General features: G+C 36.3%; 1 protein-coding gene across 1 annotated transcript in view; it reads left to right on the top strand.

The window, feature by feature from the left end:
• kics2 (KICSTOR subunit 2) overlaps positions 1-22500 on the top strand; it is a 26362-nt gene that overhangs the window by 2121 nt on the left and 1741 nt on the right. The window contains exon 2 of the mRNA XM_061984481.2: positions 11766-12054. Coding sequence (XP_061840465.1) covers positions 11766-12054 — 289 coding nt within the window. The remainder of the gene's footprint in view (positions 1-11765; positions 12055-22500) is intronic.

Below are 22500 nucleotides of genomic sequence, written 5' to 3'. Positions count from 1 at the left end.
TGACACTGACTCCGATGACTTCGACGAGACGGAACCGGCCATTTTGGATCTCACATTTGCCCAACTTTTCACTTCGGACACCGAAGACGAAGGATTTACGAATGAAGAATAACTTCAGAAAGTGAGCGCTATGTTTATTTTGTGTGTTGTGACATTAACGTTCGAGCAACATTATGTTGCTATTGCTCTGCACTATTTTGAATTTTACTATGTTTGTGATTGCACATTTGCGTACATTTTGGGAGTGAACAGAGTTGTTAGAACGCTGGTTTTTAATATATTATTAAAGTTTGACTGACCTATCTGACTGTTTTTTTGACATTCCCTTTAGTGCAGCGTAGGCGCGGCTTATAGTCCGGGGCGGCTTATTGGTGGACAAAGTTATGAAATATGCCATTCATTGAAGGTGCGGCTAATAATCCGGTGCGCCTTATAGTGCGGAAAATACGGTACTACAAATTTAATGCAATACTGTATATACAGGGTTTTATGGGCTCAGAACAGAAGTCTAGGGTTTCGACTTGGAGAGAGAAGGCAGAGCTTAAACTGTAGTTTGGTTGACACCGTGTATTTAAACCATTTGTGAGGGACAGCAGATATATACACACAATAAGTTGAATGGCCATTCAACATGAAATAAATCGGGAAAACAGTGACTATATACATACATACCGTATTTTCCGCACTATAAGGCGCACCGGATTATTAGCCGCACCTTCAATGAATGGCATATTTCATAACTTTGTCCACCAATAAGCCGCCCCGGACTATAAGCCGCGCCTACGCTGCGCTAAAGGGAATGTCAAAAAAACAGTCAGATAGGTCAGTCAAACTTTAATAATATATTAAAAACCAGCGTTCTAACAACTCTGTTCACTCCCAAAATGTACGCAAATGTGCAATCACAAACATAGTAAAATTCAAAATAGTGCAGAGCAATAGCAACATAATGTTGCTCGAACGTTAATGTCACAACACACAAAATAAACATAACGCTCACTTTCTGAAGTTATTCTTCATTCGTAAATCCTTCGTCTTCGGTGTCCGAAGTGAAAAGTTGGGCAAATGTGAGATCCAAAATGGCCGGTTCCGTCTCATCGAAGTCATCGGAGTCAGTGTCACTGTTATCCAGCAGTTCTGTGAATCCTGCCTTCCGGAAAGCTCGGACCACAGTTGTGACCGAAATATCTGCCCAGGCATTTACGATCCACTGGCAGATGTTGGCGTATGTCGTCCGGCGCTGTCTCCCTGTCTTAGTGAAGGTGTGTTCGCCTTCTGTCATCCATTGTTCCCACGCAGTTAGCAGTCTAGCTTCGAATGCCCTGTTGACACCAATATCTAGCGGCTGGAGGTCTTTTGTCAATCCACCCGGAATGACGGCGAGTATTGAATTAAGCGCGTAAGCGTGTCTCTTAATGTGATGTTATGAGCTAGCAAATATAACAACTACACTACCCAGCATGCAACGATAGTTACGAGCATGCGCGGTAGCCCTCAGAAGCGTTGTTGTATGCTGGCAGTTAGAATGTGGTTATGAGCACGCTGTGAGTAAACGTTGAGAACTCAGTTAACACGCCTCGTCTGCATTATTTATAATTAGACAGACAACACACTTAATAGGAGCCATTTTGGGGTCTTTACATAAACACACAAATGGAAATGAAACGTCACATATCCCAGCATGCACCGCGCGCTTCTTCGTCATCCACTGTTCCCACGCAGTTAGCAGTCTAGCTTCGAATGCCCTGTTGACACCAATATCTAGCGGCTGGAGGTCTTTTGTCAATCCACCCGGAATGACGGCGAGTATTGAATTAAGCGCGTAAGCGTGTCTCTTAATGTGATGTTATGAGCTAGCAAATATAACAACTACACTACCCAGCATGCAACGATAGTTACGAGCATGCGCGGTAGCCCTGAGAAGCGTTGTTGTATGCTGGCAGTTAGAATGTGGTTATGAGCACGCTGTGAGTAAACGTTGAGAACTCAGTTAACACGCCTCGTCTGCATTATTTATAATTAGACAGACAACACACTTAATAGGAGCCATTTTGGGGTCTTTACATAAACACACAAATAGAAATGAAACGTCACATATCCCAGCATGCACCGCGCGCTTCTTCTTCTTCTTCTTCCGGGGGCGGGTGGTTGCTTACAGTAGAAGAAGAAGCGCTTCCTGTTCTATGGGGGCGGGTGCTTACCTTGGCGGTTGCTTGCGTAGAAGAAGAAGCGCTTCCTGCTCTACCGGGAAAAAAGATGGCGGCTGTTTACCGAAGTTGCGAGAACGAAACTTTATGAAAATGAATCTTAATATTAATCCATATATAAAGCGCACCGGGTTAAAAGCCGCACTGTCAGCTTTTGAGTAAATTTGTGGTTTTTAGGTGCGGCTAATGGTGCGGAAAATACGGTACATACATACAATTTAAATTTCATTAATTAATATTTCGGGATCTGAATAAATCTCAGTTCAGACTTAGAGTTCTTAGAAAAAAAAGGATGGCAGTACAGCTCGTGTACTGCAGGTTAAAGATGGAAAAAAAAAATGTAAAGGGTCGGCTCGAGAGCCTCCTACCCGCCCAAACCGAACAGGTGGTGGGGTTTCTGGCTGGAATCCTCCAAGAATACTCCTTGGACTAGATGCTCCTTTCTTTAGCTCGCCATCAAAACAAGAAAAGCCTGGCCTGTGTAAGAGCCAGGAACATTCTTTTAAATCCATGTGTACACAACATATCTTCTTCCTCCATATTGTACAATATAAATCAATAACATCAAAATCACAATATGCAATAAAATGTCAAAATAACTATTAGCAGCATCAGTGCACTAAACATGCTTATTATCAAAACACATTTAAAAGTACATTTAACACACAAATAGTTATCAAAAGGTTTAAATCATAAACCTTGTATACAGACGATCGATAATATGCTACAAAGACTGTTGCAAGGAAAACAATCGAAGAGGGATAAATTAGTGATGGGTCCGGCAACACCGATGCATCGGCGCATGCGTCGAGCTCATAGAGCGAAACCCTGTGTCGGTGCGCGTACCGCTTTTAGAAAGTCACGTGACCGATCATGAGCTGTTTTGGTCACGTGACCGATACGCCAACTGTGTCGCCTCCTCTGTGCCCTGTGAGCGGCTCTTTTCTACAGCCGGAGAAATAATAACTAAGAAGAGAAATCGTCTAAAATGTAATACGTCGGAAAAACTTTTTTCTTTTTTTCTTTTTATGAAAATGTGTAAAAAAAAAAAAAAAAAAAAAAAAATTAAATGCCCAGTCCACAATCATCCACAACACGTTCTCTTAGATTTCCATGTTATGATACATGTTCACATTATTTATTGACTGTATCTAAAAAAGATACAAATATATTTTTATTTAAATGAAGATATGAAATAATCCTAAATGAAATAAAATGACTTGGTTTATATTATTGTATATACTAGGGCAGGGGTCACCAACGCGGTGCCCGCGGTCACCAGGTAGCCCGTAAGGACCAGATCAGTCGCCCGCCGGCCTGTTCTAAAAATAGCTCAAAGAGCAGCACTTACCAGTGAGCTGCCTCTATTTTTTAAATTTTATTTATTTACTAGCAAGTTGGTCTCGACATTTTTAATTCTAAAAGAGACAAAACTCAAATAGAATTTGAAAATCCAAGAAAATATTTTTAAAGACTTGGTCTTCACTTGGAATAAGCGGTAGAAAATGGATGGATGGATGGGTCTTCACTTGTTTAAATAAATTCATTTATTTTTTACTTTGCTTCTTATTACTTTTAGAAATACAATTTTAGAGAAAAAATACAACCTTAAAAATGATTTTAGGATTTTTAAACAAATATACCTTTTTACCTTTTAAATTTCTTCCTCTTCTTTCCTGACAATTTAAATCAATGTTCAAGTTATTTTATTTTTTTTTTATTGTAAAGAATAATAAATATTTTAGCTTCTGTTTTTTCGACGAAGAATATTTGTGAAATATTTCTTCAAACTTACTATGATTAAAATTCAAAAAAATATTCTGGCAAATCTAGAAAATCTGTAGAATCAAATTTAAATCTTATTTCAAAGTATTTTGAATTTCTTTTAAAATTTTTGTTCTGGAAAATCTAGAAGAAATACTGATTTGTCTTTGTTAGAAATATAGCTTGGTCCAATTTGTTAAATATTCTAACAAAGTGCAGATTGGATTTTAACCAATTTAAAACATGTCATCAAAATTCTAAAATGTATCTTAAACAGGAAAAATTACTAATGATGTTCCATAAATTATTTTTTTAATTTTTTCAAAAAGATTCAAATTAGCTAGTTTTTCTCTTCTTTTTGTCGGTTGAATTTTGAATTTTAAAGAGTCGAAATTGAAGATAAACTATGTTTCAAAATTTTATTTTAATTTTTTTCGTGTTTTCTCCTCTTTTAAACCGTTCAATTAAGTGTTTTTTTTTCATCATTTATTCCCTACAAAAAACCTTCCGTAAAAGGAAAAAAAATGTACGACGGAATGACAGACAGAAATACCCATTTTTTTATATATATATAAATTTATTTATTTAGCTATTCTTGTTTGAATCACACTTACGTGTAACTTACAAATGACAATATATTTATTTATTTAAGTGTGTATCAAACTGGTAGCCCTTCGCATTAATCAGTACCCAAGAAGTAGTTTTTGGTTTCAAAAAGGTTGGTGACCCCTGTACTAGGGCATCAAATCAGTGTCAGTTGAGTCGGTCCATAGGTTGCCTGTAGGGATTTTTAATGTCCAGCAGATGTCAGTATTTAGTGACACAGTATCGACACAGTATCAATACAGTTTTGCAATGTGTCGAAACGCTTCATGACGCCTCATCAACCCATCACTAGGATAAATGCTAACTGTGCTATGTTCATAAATATGGACTCACCAACAGCTTAATGAGAGAGAGAAAAAAAACTCCGGCGCTGGTAGTCGGCTCTATAAAGTTACAAATTAGGCATTTTAGTTTATACTTAGTTAGCACAATATTCCAGGTAAAAACGAGGATTAAAAACCTACCTCGAGCAAACAATCGATCTGTCAGCTGGCAACTTCCTGCTACCGGCTTATAAGCCCAGCTAATTGGACCGCGGCAGTCACGTGACCAGGAAGCACGCACAGCGCTCAAAGAGTAACTAGTAAGCAAGAGCATACCAGTCAAATACAAAAAGGTATACATTTGGCACCTGCGTTACACATCCATCCATCTTCTTCCGCTTATCCGAGGTCGGGTCGCGGGGGCAGCAGCTTAAGCAGGGAAGCCCAGACTTCCCTCTCCCCAGCTACTTCGTCCAGCTCCTCCCGGGGGATCCCGAGGCGTTCCCAGGCCAGCCGGGAGAGATAGTCTTCCCAGCGTGTGCTGGGTCTTCCCCGTGGCCTCCTACCGGTCGGACGTGCCCGAAACACCTTCCTAGGGAGGCGTTCGGGTGGCATCCTGACCAGATGCCCGAACCACCTCATCTGGCTCCTCTCGATGTGGAGGAGCAGCGGCTTTACTTTGAGCCCCCCCCCGGATGACAGAGCTTCTCACCCTATCTCTAAGGGAGAGCCCCGCCACCCGGCGGAGGAAACTCATTTCGGCCGCTTGTACCCGTGATCTTGTCCTTTCGGTCATGACCCAAAGCTCATGACCATAGGTGAGGATGGGAACGTAGATCGACCGGTAAATCGAGAGCTTTGCCTTCCGGCTCAGCTCCTTCTTCACCACAACGGATCGATACAGCGTCCGCATTACTGAAGACGCCGCACCGATCCGCCTGTCGATCTCACGATCCACTCTTCCCTCACTCGTGAACAAGACAAAATAGCGGTAGAAAATGGATGGGGAAAAAATATTGGTTAGTTTAAAAAAAAAAAAGTTTGTTAATAAAATAAAAAAATAAAAAAAGGATTCGTAAGTATAAAAACAATTTTCTGCAAGTAAAAAAACAATTTGCAAGTATTAAAACATTTCTTAAATGAAAAAAATTAGTCACACAACTATAAAAACGATTTTCTTCAATGAAAAAAAATATTCACAGCTATAAAATATTTTTTCTCTAATGAAAAAAATTATTTGCAAGTAAAAAAAAAAATGTATTTAATGCATAAAAGCTTTGCAAGCATAAACATGTTTCTCTCCCAGTTAAAAAACGATTTGCCATTGTTAAAACAATTTTCTGCAAGTAAAAAAAATGGATTTTCAAGTATTAAACAATTTTTGTCAACCAAAAAATATTCGACTGTTTAAAAATAGTTTTCTTCAATGAAAAAAAATAGCGGTAGCAAATGGATGGATGGATGGGAAAAAAATATTTGTTAGTTAAAAAAAAAACTATTTTGTTAATTAAAAAAAAGGATTCGCAAGTATAAAAGCAATTCTCTGCAAGTAAAAAAACAATTTTCAAGTATTAAAACATATTTCTTACATAAAAAAAATGAGACACAACTATGAAAACGATGAAGAAAAATATTCGCAGGTATAAAAGTATTTTTCTTTAATATCAAAAAGGATTCGGTAGTAAAGAAAATGTCTTTAATGGAAGCATAAACATTTTTCTCTCCGAGTTAAAAAAAGAGTCGCAATTATTAAAACAATTTTCTGCAAGTAAAACAAGGATTTGCAAGTATTAAACAATTTTTGTCAACAAAAAAATATTCAACTGTTTAAAAATATTCTTCTTCAATGAAAGAAAATATTTCATAGTTAAAATAAACTATTTTTTTAATAAAAAAAAAGGATTCCCAAGTATAAAAACAAATTTCTGCAAGTAAAAAAACAATTTGCAAGAATGAAAACATATTTCTTAAATGAAAAAAATTAGTCACCTATAAAAACGATTTTCCTTCATGGAAAAAAAATATTTGCAGGTATAAAAGTATTTTTCTTAAATGCAAAAAATAATTTGCTAGTAAAAAAAATTGTTTTTAATGTAAAAGAATTTGCAAGCATAAACATTTTTCTCTCCGAGTTAAAAAAACGATTCTCAATTATTTAAACAATTGTTTGCAAGTAAAAAAAGGATTTGCAAGTATTAAACAACTTTCTTCGAGCAAAAAATATTCGACTGTATAAAAATATTTTTCTTCAATGAAAAAAATAATTTGACAGTTAAAAAAAATATATTTCTTGATAAAAAAAAAAAAAGGATTTGCAAGTATAAAAACAATTTTCTGCAAGTAAAAAAACTATTTGCAAGCATTAAAACATATTTCTTAAATTAAAAAAAATAGTCACACAACTATAAAAACGATTTTGTTCAATGGAAAAAAATATTTGCAGGTATAAAAGTAATTTTCTTTAATGTAAAAAATGATTCGGAAGAAAAAAAAAAAAAATCTTTAGTGCAAGCATAAAAAAACATTTGCAATTATTACAACATTTTTCTGCAAGTAAAAAAAAGGATTTGCAAGTATTAAACCATTTTCTTCGACCAAAAAATATTCGACTGTATAAAAATATTTTTTTTCAATGAAAAAAATAATTTGACAGTTAAAAAAAAATATTTCTTTATAAAAAAAAAAAAAGATTTGCAATTATAAAAACAAATTTCTGCAAGTAAAAAAAATTTGCAAGTATGAAGACATATTTCTTAAATGAAAAAAAATAAAAACTATTTTCCTTAATGGAAAAAAAATATTTGCATGTATAAAAGTATTTTTCTTTAATGCAAAAAATAATTTGCTAGTAGAATTTTTTTTTTTTATTGCAAAAAGATTTGCAAACATTTTCCTTAATGGAAAAAAAATATTTGCATGTATAAAAGTATTTTTCTTTAATGCAAAAAATAATTTGCTAGTAGAATTTTTTTTTTTTATTGCAAAAAGATTTGCAAACATAAACATTTTTCTCTCCGAGTTAAAAACGATTCGCAATTATTAAAACAAGTGTCTGCAAGTAAAAAAAGGATTTGCAAGTATTAAACAATTTTCTTCAAGCAAAAAATATTCGACTGTATAAAATATTTTTCTTCAATGAAAAAAATAATTTCACAGTTTAAAAAAAAAAATTCTTGATTAAAAAAAAAAAAAGATTTGCAATTATAAAAACAAATTTCTGCAAGTAAAAAAACAATTTGCAAGTATTAAAACACATTTCTTAAATGAATAAAAATTGTCACAAGTCTATAAAAACGATTTTCCATAATGGAAAAAAATATTCGCATGTATAAAAGTATTTTTCTTTAATGCAAAAAATGGTTCGCTCTTAAAAAATGTTTTTCTTCAATGCAAAAAAGATTTGCAAGCATAAACATGTTTCTCTCCGAGTTAAAAAAGGATTTGCAAGTATTAAACAATTTTCTTCAAGCAAAAAATATTCGACTGTATAAAATATTTTTCTTCAATGAAAAAAATAATTTCACAGTTAAAAAAAAATATTTCTTGATTAAAAAAAAAAGAATTCTCAAGTATAAAAACAATTTTCTGCAAGTAAAAAAAGGATTTGCAAGTATTAAACAATTTTCTTCAAGCAAAAAATATTCGACTGTATAAAATATTTTTCTTCAATGAAAAAAATAATTTCACAGTTTAAAAAAAAAAATTCTTGATTAAAAAAAAAAAAAGATTTGCAATTATAAAAACAAATTTCTGCAAGTAAAAAAACAATTTGCAAGTATTAAAACACATTTCTTAAATGAATAAAAATTGTCACAAGTCTATAAAAACGATTTTCCATAATGGAAAAAAATATTCGCATGTATAAAAGTATTTTTCTTTAATGCAAAAAATGGTTCGCTCTTAAAAAATGTTTTTCTTCAATGCAAAAAAGATTTGCAAGCATAAACATGTTTCTCTCCGAGTTAAAAAAGGATTTGCAAGTATTAAACAATTTTCTTCAAGCAAAAAATATTCGACTGTATAAAATATTTTTCTTCAATGAAAAAAATAATTTCACAGTTAAAAAAAAATATTTCTTGATTAAAAAAAAAAGAATTCTCAAGTATAAAAACAATTTTCTGCAAGTAAAAAAACAATTTGCAAGTATTAAAACACATTTCTTAAATGAAAAAAAATTGTCACAAGTCTATAAAAACGATTTTCCTTAATGGAAAAAAATATTCCCATGTATAAAAGTATTTTTCTTTAATGCAAAAAATGGTTCGCTCTTAAAAATTTTTTTTCTTCAATGCAAAAAAGATTTGCAAGCATAAACATGTTTCTCTCCGAGTTAAAAAAGGATTTGCAAGTATTAAACAATTTTCTTCAAGCAAAAAATATTCGACTGTATAAAATATTTTTCTTCAATGAAAAAAATAATTTCACAGTTAAAAAAAAATATTTCTTGATTAAAAAAAAAAGAATTCTCAAGTATAAAAACAATTTTCTGCAAGTAAAAAAACAATTTGCAAGTATTAAAACACATTTCTTAAATGAATAAAAATTGTCACAAGTCTATAAAAACGATTTTCCTTAATGGAAAAAAATATTTGCATGTATGAAAGTATTTTTCTTTAATGCAAAAAATGGTTCGCTCTTAAAAAAAATTGTTCTTCAATGCAAAAAAGATTTGCAAGCATAAACATGTTTCTCTCCGAGTTAAAAAACGATTCGCAATTATTAAAACTATTTTCTTTAAGTAAAAAAAGGATTTGCAAGTGTTAAACAATTTTCTTTAACAAAAAATATTCGACTGTATAAAAATATTTTTCTTCGATGAAAAAAAAAAAAAAAAATTAATAATTTTAAGTATAAAAACTATTTTCTGCAAGTAAAAATGAACATTCGCAAGTATACAAACAATTTTCTCCAGGTTAAAACTTATATTCCATACAACGACAGGTGGTGCTGCTGAGTCAATTTCAGGGCGTCAGAGCTACGGTTATGCGCATGGTGCCATCCGACGAAAGTAACAAAGAAGAAGAAGCAGGGTGGGGAGTAAGGCTGAAACGACGCGTCGACGTAGTCGACGTCATCGGTTACGTAAATACGTCGACGCCGTTTTTGTGCGTCGGCGCGTCGCATATTTACGTCACACTACTGTCATGGCGGAGCGCAAAGCAGACGATGCGAGCGAGGGGAAAAAAGCACGCCAAAAGTCGTCAAAAGTGTCGGAGTATTTCAATAAACGGCCTAATAATGTTGTTGTATGCACACTGTGTCGAGCGGAAATGGCCTATCATAGCAGCACAACGGCTATGAACAAACATTTGAAAAGAAAACCCCCCTTGCCATCACCATCAACAAGTCAATCGTCCGCGTGCGTATACGTTGTCATTATTACACAAAAACATGAATGTGTCATTTGTATCTGCGTTGTAAATTCATAAACTAAAGCACCGTTTGCTCTGAGAGGCGCGTTTGGCGTGCCTGTTCAGTGTTTACAAAGACGCGCTCCTCTTTAACGCTGTGGAGAGGCGGCGGCGGCGAGGCGGGGCGCGCCGGGAGCGACGCCGCAAGAGACAGGGGACGACGAGCGAGCGAGGAAGAGGAGCTGAAAAGCGAGGAAAGAAAGAGAAAAGAGTTGGAAGAGAAAAGACTTTGTGTAAAATTAAAAGATTGTAAACCTGGCAAAGCCGTCTGGCGTTCAGTCTGTCGGTCCTGAAAGAACCCCACGGCACAAGACGTGTCACAAACGCTAACGTTAATTAGTTGTGCAAATACCTTTTACAACATTAACAGTTACATATACTATGTACAAACCAACAATTAACTTTCACTTTAATCATACTATCATTGTTGTGTTATTAAGCAAAATAAGCAATACTTTTACTTTTGTTGAAATGTTTACACTGTACACTTTTTTGTATTGGATGTTTAGCTTTATTTTTGCACATTTTAGCAAATAAGCAATACTTTTACTTTTGTTGAAATGTTTACACTTGTTACAGAATATTTCCGTTTTGCACTTTTTTGTATTGGATGTTTATCTTTATTTTTGCACATTTTAAAGCAAAATAAGCAATACTTTTACTTTTTAAATGCTTATACTATTCCAGAATATTAAGATTTGCACTGGATGTTTACTTTTATATTTGCACATTAAAAAGCAAATAAGCTACTTTTAATTTTGTTAAATGTTAAAAGTTTTAAATGTTTACATTGTTGCAGAATATTTTGTCATGTTGTTGTCAATGTTGACTGAGTGGCCATACCTTTTTTTTTTGTAAATAAAAGCCATGCCTTTTGAAAAAACTGGCCTACTTTTTTTTTTTCCTCTTCATTTTAAATAAAAAAAATAATCGGTAAAAGGAAAAATAATCTATAGATTAATCGAAAAAAAATAATCTATAGATTAACCGATTAATCGAAAAAAATAATCTATAGATTAATCGATAGAAAAATAATCGTTAGCTGCAGCCCTAGTGGGGAGTAAATGGAAGACTTACAGGTTGAGATTGTTCAACCCTTCCTTCTCACGATAATAAAAACACGGAGCAAAGTGCGTCCCTTGACAGCTCAATACAGAATGTGTACTTTTGTCTCTAAATTCAGTACGGTTCCACATTTCAAGGGACGGTTGGCATCCTTGAATCTTCAGTCCATTTCATCTCACCATATGAAATGTAACTTACTTCACCGAGTATTATTTATTTATTTTATTGTGATTACTTATGGAGTATATTGTGAATAAATTGAGAATGGGAATTGAACAAAAGTTTTAGCAACCGTTATGTAAAAGAAAAGGGGTAGGATCAAATAAGCTCTGCTTCTTCCTACTCCTTTTCGAACATGTTGGAAAGAGAAAACTGGAAATTGTGATGTATCATGTTGTATGCTTGCATGTTCGAAATAAACTCAAACTCAAAACTGTTCCACCCCGCAGGTGGTCAGTCTTTCTTCAGCCGCAAGGACTCCATCCGCACCATCTACACGTCGCTGTACAACGAGCTGAGGAAGGTGGTGACTACGGGGCGCCACGGCCAGCAAGGCTCCGCCTCCTACCTGGAGGACCTACTGTCTCACCTGTCGGAGCAGCTGTGCCACTTCACGCAGGCCCGCGTGGAGATGGCCGACATCTACGAGAAGATGCACATGTTGGCCGGCCAGAAGAACGTCAGCTGTGAGGAGCTGGTGACGGCGCTGGATGGCGTCCTGCACAAGTACAGCTCCAAGTGAGTCCTCTGGGTTTTGTTTTTTTTTTAGACTTGAAAATGACAATAATTGCAGCGGCGTGACATAATGAGGCTGGGAGATGAAAAGTGCTGAATGCAGGAAGTCAAGATGACTTCCCCGAAGGCAGGGGTCGGCAACCCAAAATGTTGAAAGAGCCATATTGGCATACTTGCCAACCCTCCCTGATTTTCCGGGAGACTCCCGAAATTCAGCGCCTCTCCCGAAAACCTCCCGGGACAAATTTTCTCCCGAAAATCTCCCGAAATTCAGGCGGAGCTGGAAGCCACGCCCCTCTCCAGCTCCATGCGGACCTGAGTGACGTGTCAACAGCCTGTATTCACGTCCGCTTTCCCACAACACATGTTATAACTGTAGAATGATGGAGGGCGAGTTCTTGGTTTCTTATGTGGGTTTTTCAAGTTTTCAAGTTTCAAGTTCAAGTTTATTCACAATACCATATAACAAATACAATAGTAGTAAAATATCATCATTTAAATATGTTGGTACGTGAAAGGGTCCCCCAAATAAATCATATCAAATCAAATCAACTTTATTTATAGAGCACATTTAAAATTTACCACAGGGGTAGCCAAAGTGCTGTACAATGAGCAGGTTAAAAGATAAAACGAGTACCGAGCAAACACAACACAACACAAACAGAACATGATAAAAAATAAATAATTAAAATAGAATTAATAAAAACATAAAAACATAAAAACAGGATCACAGCAGGTGTATTATGGGGCGCCATTGCAGGATGGATATCACTCAGTGTTAAAAGCCATGGAATAAAAGTATGTTTTTAAGAGAGATTTAAAAACAGGAAGAGAGGAGGCTTGTCTAACACTCAGGGGTAGGTCGTTCCAGAGCTTGGGAGCAGCAACGGCGAAAGCTCTGTCACCTCTAAGCTTCAGCCTTGTGTCAGGGACCGTCAACAGCAGCTGATCGGCTGATCTTAAGGATCGGGTGGGGCAGTAAGGCTGAAGGAGGTCGGAGAGATAGGTTGGCGCGAGGTTGTTTAGACATTTAAAAACAAATAAAAGGAGTTTAAAATGTATTCGGTAACGCACAGGGAGCCAGTGAAGGGACGCTAAAATAGGGGTGATGTGCTCACGTCTGCGGGTCTGTGTTAGCAGACGAGCAGCAGAGTTCTGCACGAGCTGCAGGCGGGCGAGGGAGGCCTGGCTAATGCCTACATACAGGGCATTACAGTAATCAAGACGAGTCGAGATAAAGGCGTGGATTAATTTCTCAAGATCATGTCTTGATAGAAGCGGTTTCACTTTCGCTATTTGGCGTAATTGATAAAAGCTTTTTTGAACGACGCTGCTGATTTGTTTTTCGAATTTAAAATCTGAGTCAAACTTTACCCCCAGGTTTGTGACAGAGTCGCTGAGATACGGGGTCAGAGTGCCGAGGTCAACGTTGGGGGAGGGAGAGCGACTTGGACCGAACAACATAACTTCTGTTTTATCTTCATTTAGGCTCAGGAAGTTAGCTGAAAGCCAGACTTTGATGTCGTGCAGGCAGTCAATAAGACGTTGAACCGTGTTATTTTGTGCCATGGGAAAATAAATCTGGCAATCATCGGCATAAAAATGAAATGCAATACTGTACTTCCTAAAAATAGAACCAAGGGGGAGAAGGTAAAGCGCAAATAAAATTGGGGCAAGGATTGAGCCCTGGGGGACCCCATGTGGTAAAGGAGCTGTGGACGACATAAAACTGTCTACTTTTACACAAAAACTCCTGTCGGTTAGGTACGACCGGAACCAGTTGAGGGCGGCGCCCTTAATGCCCACACAGTTCTCAAGACGAGTGATTAAGGTGGCGTGGTCGACTAAATAAGCTAGAAGAAGCTTTTGACAGGGGGTCCAGAGGATAGAATATACATGGAATGATGGAATATACATGGAATGATGAAACATGGTAGCAAGTACAACAACAAAAAACAAAACAAAAAACAACGCTATATGATTAACACAAGATAATAGTACTAAAGCAAGCATACATACATACATACATTCATTCAACCATGCAAAACCCAACAGTAGTCTACCCTACATGAGGCATTAAATATAGGTGGTTAATAGATAAGTTTTTAGTTTATTTTTGAAGTTGGAGAATGGATCTTGAGGTTCTCATTAAGCCGGTTCCAAATCTTTGGTCCCCTGCATACAACACTTCGAGCGGTACAATCCAGTAAACGATGTTTCCCTGATATCAAATCTAAGTTAGGAGTGTTGTGGGCATGCTGGGGATGGTAGATAGGAACCAAGCTACAGAGCCTTAAATTCAGCCTGTAAATGACTTGATAGGTTAAACAAGCATTTTGATAAATATTGAACTCTGTCAGTCTTAAGAGATGATAATTATGGAATAGATGTCGAGTGGGGGCATTAAACTTGGACCATGACAGGGCCCGTATAATTTTCTTTTGCATAGATTCTAATTTGTGGAGGTAGGTAGGGAAGGTGTTACACCAGATGACATTACAGTAGTTTAGATGTGGTTCAAAGAGAGTTTTATATAGTGTGAGTAGAGCATAAAGAGGAAGATAATGACGAAGGTGAAAGAACAGGCCAACATATTTGGATAATTTGTTTAACAGATGGCTAATGTGACATTTGAAATTGAGGTATTCGTCAATGATGACCCCCCAGGAATTTTGTGGAGTACACTCTCTGTATTTCCTGCCCATTGATGTTGATATGGCAGTGCTCAGTATTTGTCCGCTTTTTATTAGAACGAAATAGAATACAATTTGTTTTATTCACATTAAGTGAGAGCTTATTGCATTTGAACCAGGAATCTACTTTCACAAGCTCTGAATTGACAGTTACTTGTAGATGGTGTAGGCTCCTGTGTGAGGTAAACAAATTTGCATCGTCAGCAAAAATTATTTTATGAAAAGTTTCGGAGGAGTTTACAAAATCATTTATGTATAGGATAAAAAGGTTTATTGTTAGCCAGTTTCATTAACGTCCTCCCAGCGCGGTAACAACACACAACAACAGCAGTCATGTTTTATTCTACCGTAAAGCAGTTTGTCTGCCGTAAACAGCAATGTTGTTGTAATATATTGAGTTGGAGGCAATAATCAGGCGAGGTGATGAAGTACGTCTCTTTACTGTAGACATCAGAACAGACTCACACACTTGACGTCAGGTGCGCAACACATCGTAAATCGTTGGCCAACCAAAAAGTAACCCCAGTACGCTATAGCCAACATTCACCAGGAGATGGCAACAGACAAACATAGATCACTATTACATTCCTCCCCTTTTAGAAATGGAGAAGTTCCTCAAAATAAATAAACAACCCAACCAAAAAAATGCAGCAGCTCAATTAAAAAACTGTACTTAAGCCACATTCTTTTTTTTCTTTTTTTTTTTTTTAGTACTGAACTCTTAACCCTCATTTGTAAACAATAACATGCTTATTATACAAACAGTATTTGTACACCTTTAACACAGATTTTTATACTGTCTTCAGAGATTCCGTTTTTTTGGTGGTACTCGAAACCTTTCCGGGTACCTGCGAAAGGGTGTTCAACATGGTTAGAAAAATAGTGACAGAGAACAGAACAAGGATGGACAATTCAACCCTTAACTCAACAATGAGTAGATGAGTGTTATGTGTGTGTATATGTGTAAATAAATGAACACAGAAATTCAAGTATTTATTTTATTTATATATATATATATATATATATATATAAATAAAAGAAATACTATATATATATGTATATATATATATATATATATATATATATATATATATATATATACATATATATATATATATATATATATATATATAAAATAAAATAATTATATATCTAGCTAGAATTCACTGAAAGTCAAGTATTTCTTATATATATATATATATATATATATATATATATATATATATATATATGAAATACTTGACTTGGTGAATTCTAGCTGTAAATATACTCCTCCCCTCTTAGCCACGCCCCCGCCCCACCCCGACCACGCCCCCCCCACCCCCGCCCCCCCGAAATCGGAGGTCTCAAGGTTGGCAAGTATGCATATAAGACCACAAATAAAAAAAAGTACCGTATTTTCCGCACTATAAGGCGCACCTAAAAACCACAAATTTTCTCAAAAGCTGACAGTGCGCCTTATAACCCGGTGCGCTTTATATATGGATTAATATTAAGATTCATTTTCATAAAGTTTCGGTCTCGCAACTACGGTAAACAGCCGCCATCTTTTTTCCCCGTAGAAGAGGAAGTGCTTCTTCTTCTACGCAAGCACCCGCCCCCATAGAACAGGAAGCGCTTCTTCTTCTACTGTAAGCAACCACCCGCCCGCGTAGAAGAAGAAGAAGAAGCGCGCGGATATTACGTTTCATTTCCTTTGTGTGTTTACATCTGTAAAGACCACAAAATGGACAGGTTTCCAAGACGCAATCTCTCCATCCGCACACGGACTACTATTTCACAGCAACTGCCTAAAGACTTTCAAGAAAAGCTGGCTACTTTCCGTGCATATTGTAAAAACAAGATAGCTGAAAAAAAGATCCGGCCAGAGAACATTATCAACATGGACGAGGTTCCACTGACTTTTGATATTCCTGTGAACCGCACTGTGGATACAACGGGAGCACGTACGGTGAATATTCGCACCACAGGGAATGAGAAGTCATCCTTCACTGTGGTTCTAGCTTGCCATGCTAATGGCCAGAAACTTCCACCCATGGTGATATTCAAAAGGAAGACCTTGCCAAAAGAGACCTTTCCAGCCGGCGTCATCATAAAAGCTAACTCGAAAGGATGGATGGATGAAGAAAAGATGAGCGAGTGGTTAAGGTAAGTTTACGCGAAGAGGCCGGGTGGCTTTTTTCACGCAGCTCCGTCCATGTTGATATACGACTCCATGCGCTCCCACATCACGCTGGTTTTTAATATATTATTAAAGTTTGACTGACCTATCTGACTGTTTTTTTGACATTCCTTTAGCGCAGTTAGATGCGGCTTATAACACGGGGCGGCTTATAGGTGGACAAAGTTTTGAAATATGCCGTTCACTGAAGGCGCGGCTTATAACCCAGGGCGCCTTATGGTGCGGAAAATACGGTATATGTATATATATATATATATATATATATATATATATATATATATATATATATATATATATATATCTAGCTAGAATTCACTGAAAGTCAAGTATTTCTTATATATATATATATATATATATATATATATATACATATACCGTATTTTCCGCACCATAAGGCGCCCTGGGTTATAAGCCGCGCCTTCAATGAACGGCATATTTCAAAACTTTGTCCACCTATAAGCCGCCCCGTGTTGTAAGCCGCATCTAACTGCGCTAAAGGAATGTCAAAAAAACAGTCAGATAGGTCAGTCAAACTTTAATAATATATTAAAAACCAGCGTTCTAACAACTCTGTTCACTCCCAAAATGTACGCAAATGTGCAATCACAAACATACGTATATCAACATGGACAGAGCTGCGTGAAAAAAGCCACCCGGCCTCTTCGCGTAAACTTAAACTTACCTTAACCACTCGCTCATCTTTTCTTCATCCATCCCTTCGAGTTAGCTTTTATGATGACGCCGGCTGGAAAGGTCTCTTTTGGCAAGGTCTTCCTTTTGAATATCACCATGGGTGGAAGTTTCTGGCCATTAGCATGGCAAGCTAGAACCACAGTGAAGGATGACTTCTCATTCCCTGTGGTGCGAATATTCACCGTACGTGCTCCCGTTGTATCCACAGTGCGGTTCACAGGAATATCAAAAGTCAGTGGAACCTCGTCCATGTTGATAATGTTCTCTGGCCGGATCTTTTTTTCAGCTATCTTGTTTTTACAATATGCACGGAAAGTAGCCAGCTTTTCTTGAAAGTCTTTAGGCAGTTGCTGTGAAATAGTAGTCCGTGTGCGGATGGAGAGATTGCGTCTTTTCATGAACCGGAAACCTGTCGCTTAGTAGGAGCCATTTTGTGGTCTTTACAGATGTAAACACACAAAGGAAATGAAACGTAATATCCGCGCGCTTCTTCTTCTTCTACGGGGGCGGGTGGTTGCTTACAGTAGAAGAAGAAGCGCTTCCTGTTCTATGGGGGCGGGTGCTTACCTTGGCGGTTGCTTGCGTAGAAGAAGAAGCACTTCCTCTTCTACGGGGAAAAAAGATGGCGGCTGTTTACCGTAGTTGCGAGACCGAAACTTTATGAAAATGAATCTTAATATTAATCCATATATAAAGCACACCGGGTTATAAGCCGCACTGTCAGCTTTTGAGTAAATTTGTGGTTTTTAGGTGCGGCTAATAGTGCGGAAAATACGGTATATATATATATATATGTATATATATATATGAAATACTTGACTTGGTGAATTCTAGCTGTAAATATACTCCTCCCCTCTTAGCCACGCCCCCGCCCCACCCCGACCACGCCCCCCCCCCCCACCTCCCGAAATCGAAGGTCTCAAGGTTGGCAAGTATGCATATAAGACCACAAATAAAAAAAAGTAATTGGTCTGGAGCAGCAAAAAATTAAAAGACTTATTTAAGTGTTATAATGAAGGCAACACATGATGTAAGTGGCTATTTAGCTATATTAGCCTACTATCAAAATGACTATGTGTCGCAGGCACATAGTTGACAGAAATGTTAAAACGTTATATTTATTCTACACATTTTAAAAACATTGGAAAACATTCATAAAACTTCTCAGAGGGTGATATAACTTCTGGAAATGACTGTCTTAGAACGGCCAAAGGTATAGATGTGTGTGTCCAAGTTAAAGGAACCGGCGGGTCGTCTTCTTCTAATGGATTTATTACAATCTTTGCAAGATGGGTAACGTTTGCTGCGGAAATGTAGCCAATATTACATACAGATAATGTTTCATGAAGGAAAAATAAATTAAATACACAGAGGACATAAGTAAAGGAAATCAAATATACCTACAAACAAGGCATATGATGCAATATGTACATACAGCTGGCCTAAATAGCATGTTAGCTTGGATTAGCTTGCAGTCATGCAGTGACCAAATATTCCTGATTAGCACTCCATAACAAGTCAATAACATCAACAAAGCTCACCTTTGTGCATTCACGCACAGTGTAAAACGTTTGGTGGACAAAATGCGACAAAGAAGGAGTGGCATAAAACACGTCTTTCTGTGTGCAGCGTCGGAGAAAGTTGTACATGCAAACAATCTGAGTCACTGTGCGAGTTCAAGGGCCGCTGAAATTAGTAGGACAAAACGGCGCTCACCAAATACTGTCATCAGTGAAGCGCAAACATATTAAACAGTGGGATTTCTCACAATTAGGAAGGTTTGTGTCGTGTTTGTCCTCGTAAAGAAACCATAATAAAACAAAAAACAGTTTTTACCCCATTTTTTTCTCATTTCATTACTATTTTGGAAAAAGCTCCATGGAGCCGCCAGGACGCCGCTAAAGAGCCGCATGTGGCTCTAGAGCAGGGGTGCTCATTACGTCGATCGCGAGCTACCGGTCGATCTCGGAGGGTGTGTCAGTCGATCACCAGCCAGGCATTAAAAAAATAGTCCTAAAAATGAGCGATCATAAATCTTCACTATGACGTCACTTTCGTCACTTGATTGACATTCACGGCACCCGAGGGTCTTCTGAGATGACGCTGGCTGCTGCCAGCTCATTAAAATTACCGACTGGAAGGCGAGAAACACTTTATTTCAACAGACTCTGGCGCCGTACCTGTCGTCAAAACTCCAAAGACCGACTGCACAGTTGCACAGTTGCGCTAACAAAATAGGAGTCTCAGAAAGCTGGCGTGCACAAGCTAGCAAGCTACGGAGTCTGCCGACAATGTATTTCTTGTAAAGTGTATACAAAGGAGTACGGAAGCTGGACAAATAAGATGCCAAAAACCAACCACTTTCATGTGGTATTGGACAGAAAGGAGGACTTTTTTTCTCCTCCATTCGAAAATGCGGACCTTATCAGCACCACTGTCTGATTCCAATCAATGCAAGTCATCAGAATCAGGTAATACACCAACTTATATTCTTGTCTTCATGAAAGAAAGGAATCTATATGTGTTAAACATGCTTGTATTATCTTTAAACACCTTTAACTTATTAACAATATTAACTATATGTGTTAAACATGCTTGTATTATCTTTAAACACCTTTAACTTATTAACAATATTAACTACCGTATTTTCCGCACCATAAGGCGCCCTGGGTTATAAGCCGCGCCTTCAATGAACGGCATATTTCAAAACTTTGTCCACCTATAAGCCGCCCCGTGTTGTAAGCCGCATCTAACTGCGCTAAAGGAATGTCAAAAAAACAGTCAAATAGGTCAGTCAAACTTTAATAATATATTAAAACCAGCGTGATGTGGGCGCGCATGGAATCGTATATCAACATGGACGAAGCTGCGTGAAAAAAGCCACCCGGCCTCTTCGCGTAAACTTAAACTTACCTTAACCACTCGCTCATCTTTTCTTCATCCATCCATCCCTTCGAGTTAGCTTTTATGATGACGCCGGCTGGAAAGGTCTCTTTTGGCAAGGTCTTCCTTTTGAATATCACCATGGGTGGAAGTTTCTGGCCATTAGCATGGCAAGCTAGAACCACAGTGAAGGATGACTTCTCATTCCCTGTGGTGCGAATATTCACCGTACGTGCTCCCGTTGTATCCACAGTGCGGTTCACAGGAATATCAGTTGCTGTGAAATAGTAATCCGTGTGCGGATGGAGAGATTGCGTCTTTTCATGAACCGGATCCCTGTCGTTTAGTAGGAGTCATTTTGTTGTCTTTACAGATGTAAACACACAAAGGAAATGAACGTACGGTAATATCCGCGCGCTTTTTCTTCTTCTACGCGGGCGGGTGGTTGCTTACAGTAGAAGAAGAAGCGCTTCCTGTTCTATGGGGGCGGGTGCTTACCTTGGCGGTTGCTTGCGTAGAAGAAGAAGCGCTTCCTGTTCTACCGGGAAAAAAGATGGCGGCTGTTTACCGTAGTTACGAGACCGAAACTTTATGAAAATGAATCTTAATATTTATCCATATATAAAGCGCACCGGGTTATAAGGCGCACTGTCAGCTTTTGAGAACATTTGTGGTTTTTAGGTGCGCCTTATAGTGCGGAAAATACGGTATATGTGTTAAACATGCTTGTATTATCTTTAAACACCTTTAAGTTGTTAACAATATTAACTATATGTATTAAACATTCTTGTATTATCATTAAACACCTTGAATTTTTTAACAATATTAACTATGTATTAAACATTCTTGTATTATCATTAAACACCTTTAACTTATTAACAATATTAACTATATGTGTTAAACATGCTTGTATTATCTTTAAACACCTTTAACTTATTAATAATATTAACTATATGTGTTAAACATTCTTGTATTATCTTTAAACACCTTTAAGTTGTTAACAATATTAACTATATGTATTAAACATTCTTGTATTATCATTAAACACCTTTAATTTTTTAACAATATTAACTATATGTGTTAAACATGCTTGTATTATCATTAAACACCTTTAACTTGTTAACAATATTAACTATATGTGTTAAACATGCTTGTATTATCTTTAAACACCTTTAAGTTGTTAACAATATTAACTATATGTATTAAACATTCTTGTATTATCATTAAACACCTTGAATTTCTTAACAATATTAACTATGTGTTAAACATGCTTGTATTATCTTTAAACACCTTTAACTTATTAACAATATTAACTATATGTGTTAAACATGCTTGTATTATCTTTAAACACCTTTAAGTTGTTAACAATATTAACTATATGTGTTAAACATGCTTGTATGATCTTTAAACACCTTTAACTTGTTAACAATATTAACTATATGTGTTAAACATGCTTGTATTATCTTTAAACACCTTTAAGTTGTTAACAATATTAACTATATGTATTAAACATTCTTGTATTATCATTAAACACCTTGACTTTTTTAACAATATTAACTATGTATTAAACATTCTTGTATTATCATTAAACACCTTGAATTTTTTAACAATATTAACTATGTGTTAAACATGCTTGTATTATCTTTAAACACCTTTAACTTATTAACAATATTAACTATATGTGTTAAACATGCTTACATTATCTTTAAACACCTTTTACTTGTTAACAATATTAACTATATGTATTAAACATACTTGTATTATCATTAAACACCTTTAATTTTTTAACAATATTAACTATGTATTAAACATGCTTGTATTATCATTAAACACCTTTATTTTCTATATGTGTTAAACATGCTTGTATTATCTTTAAACACCTTTAAGTTGTTAACAATATTAACTATATGTATTAAACATTCTTGTATTATCATTAAACACCTTGAATTTTTAAACAATATTAACTATGTATTAAACATGCTTGTATTATCATTAAAC

The sequence above is a fragment of the Nerophis lumbriciformis genome, linkage group LG25, assembly GCF_033978685.3.
Source record: "Nerophis lumbriciformis linkage group LG25, RoL_Nlum_v2.1, whole genome shotgun sequence".
In the NCBI taxonomy this organism is placed as follows: domain Eukaryota; kingdom Metazoa; phylum Chordata; class Actinopteri; order Syngnathiformes; family Syngnathidae; genus Nerophis; species Nerophis lumbriciformis.
Note: the sequence above shows the minus strand (reverse complement) of the source record. Positions and strands in the feature narration are given on the sequence as shown.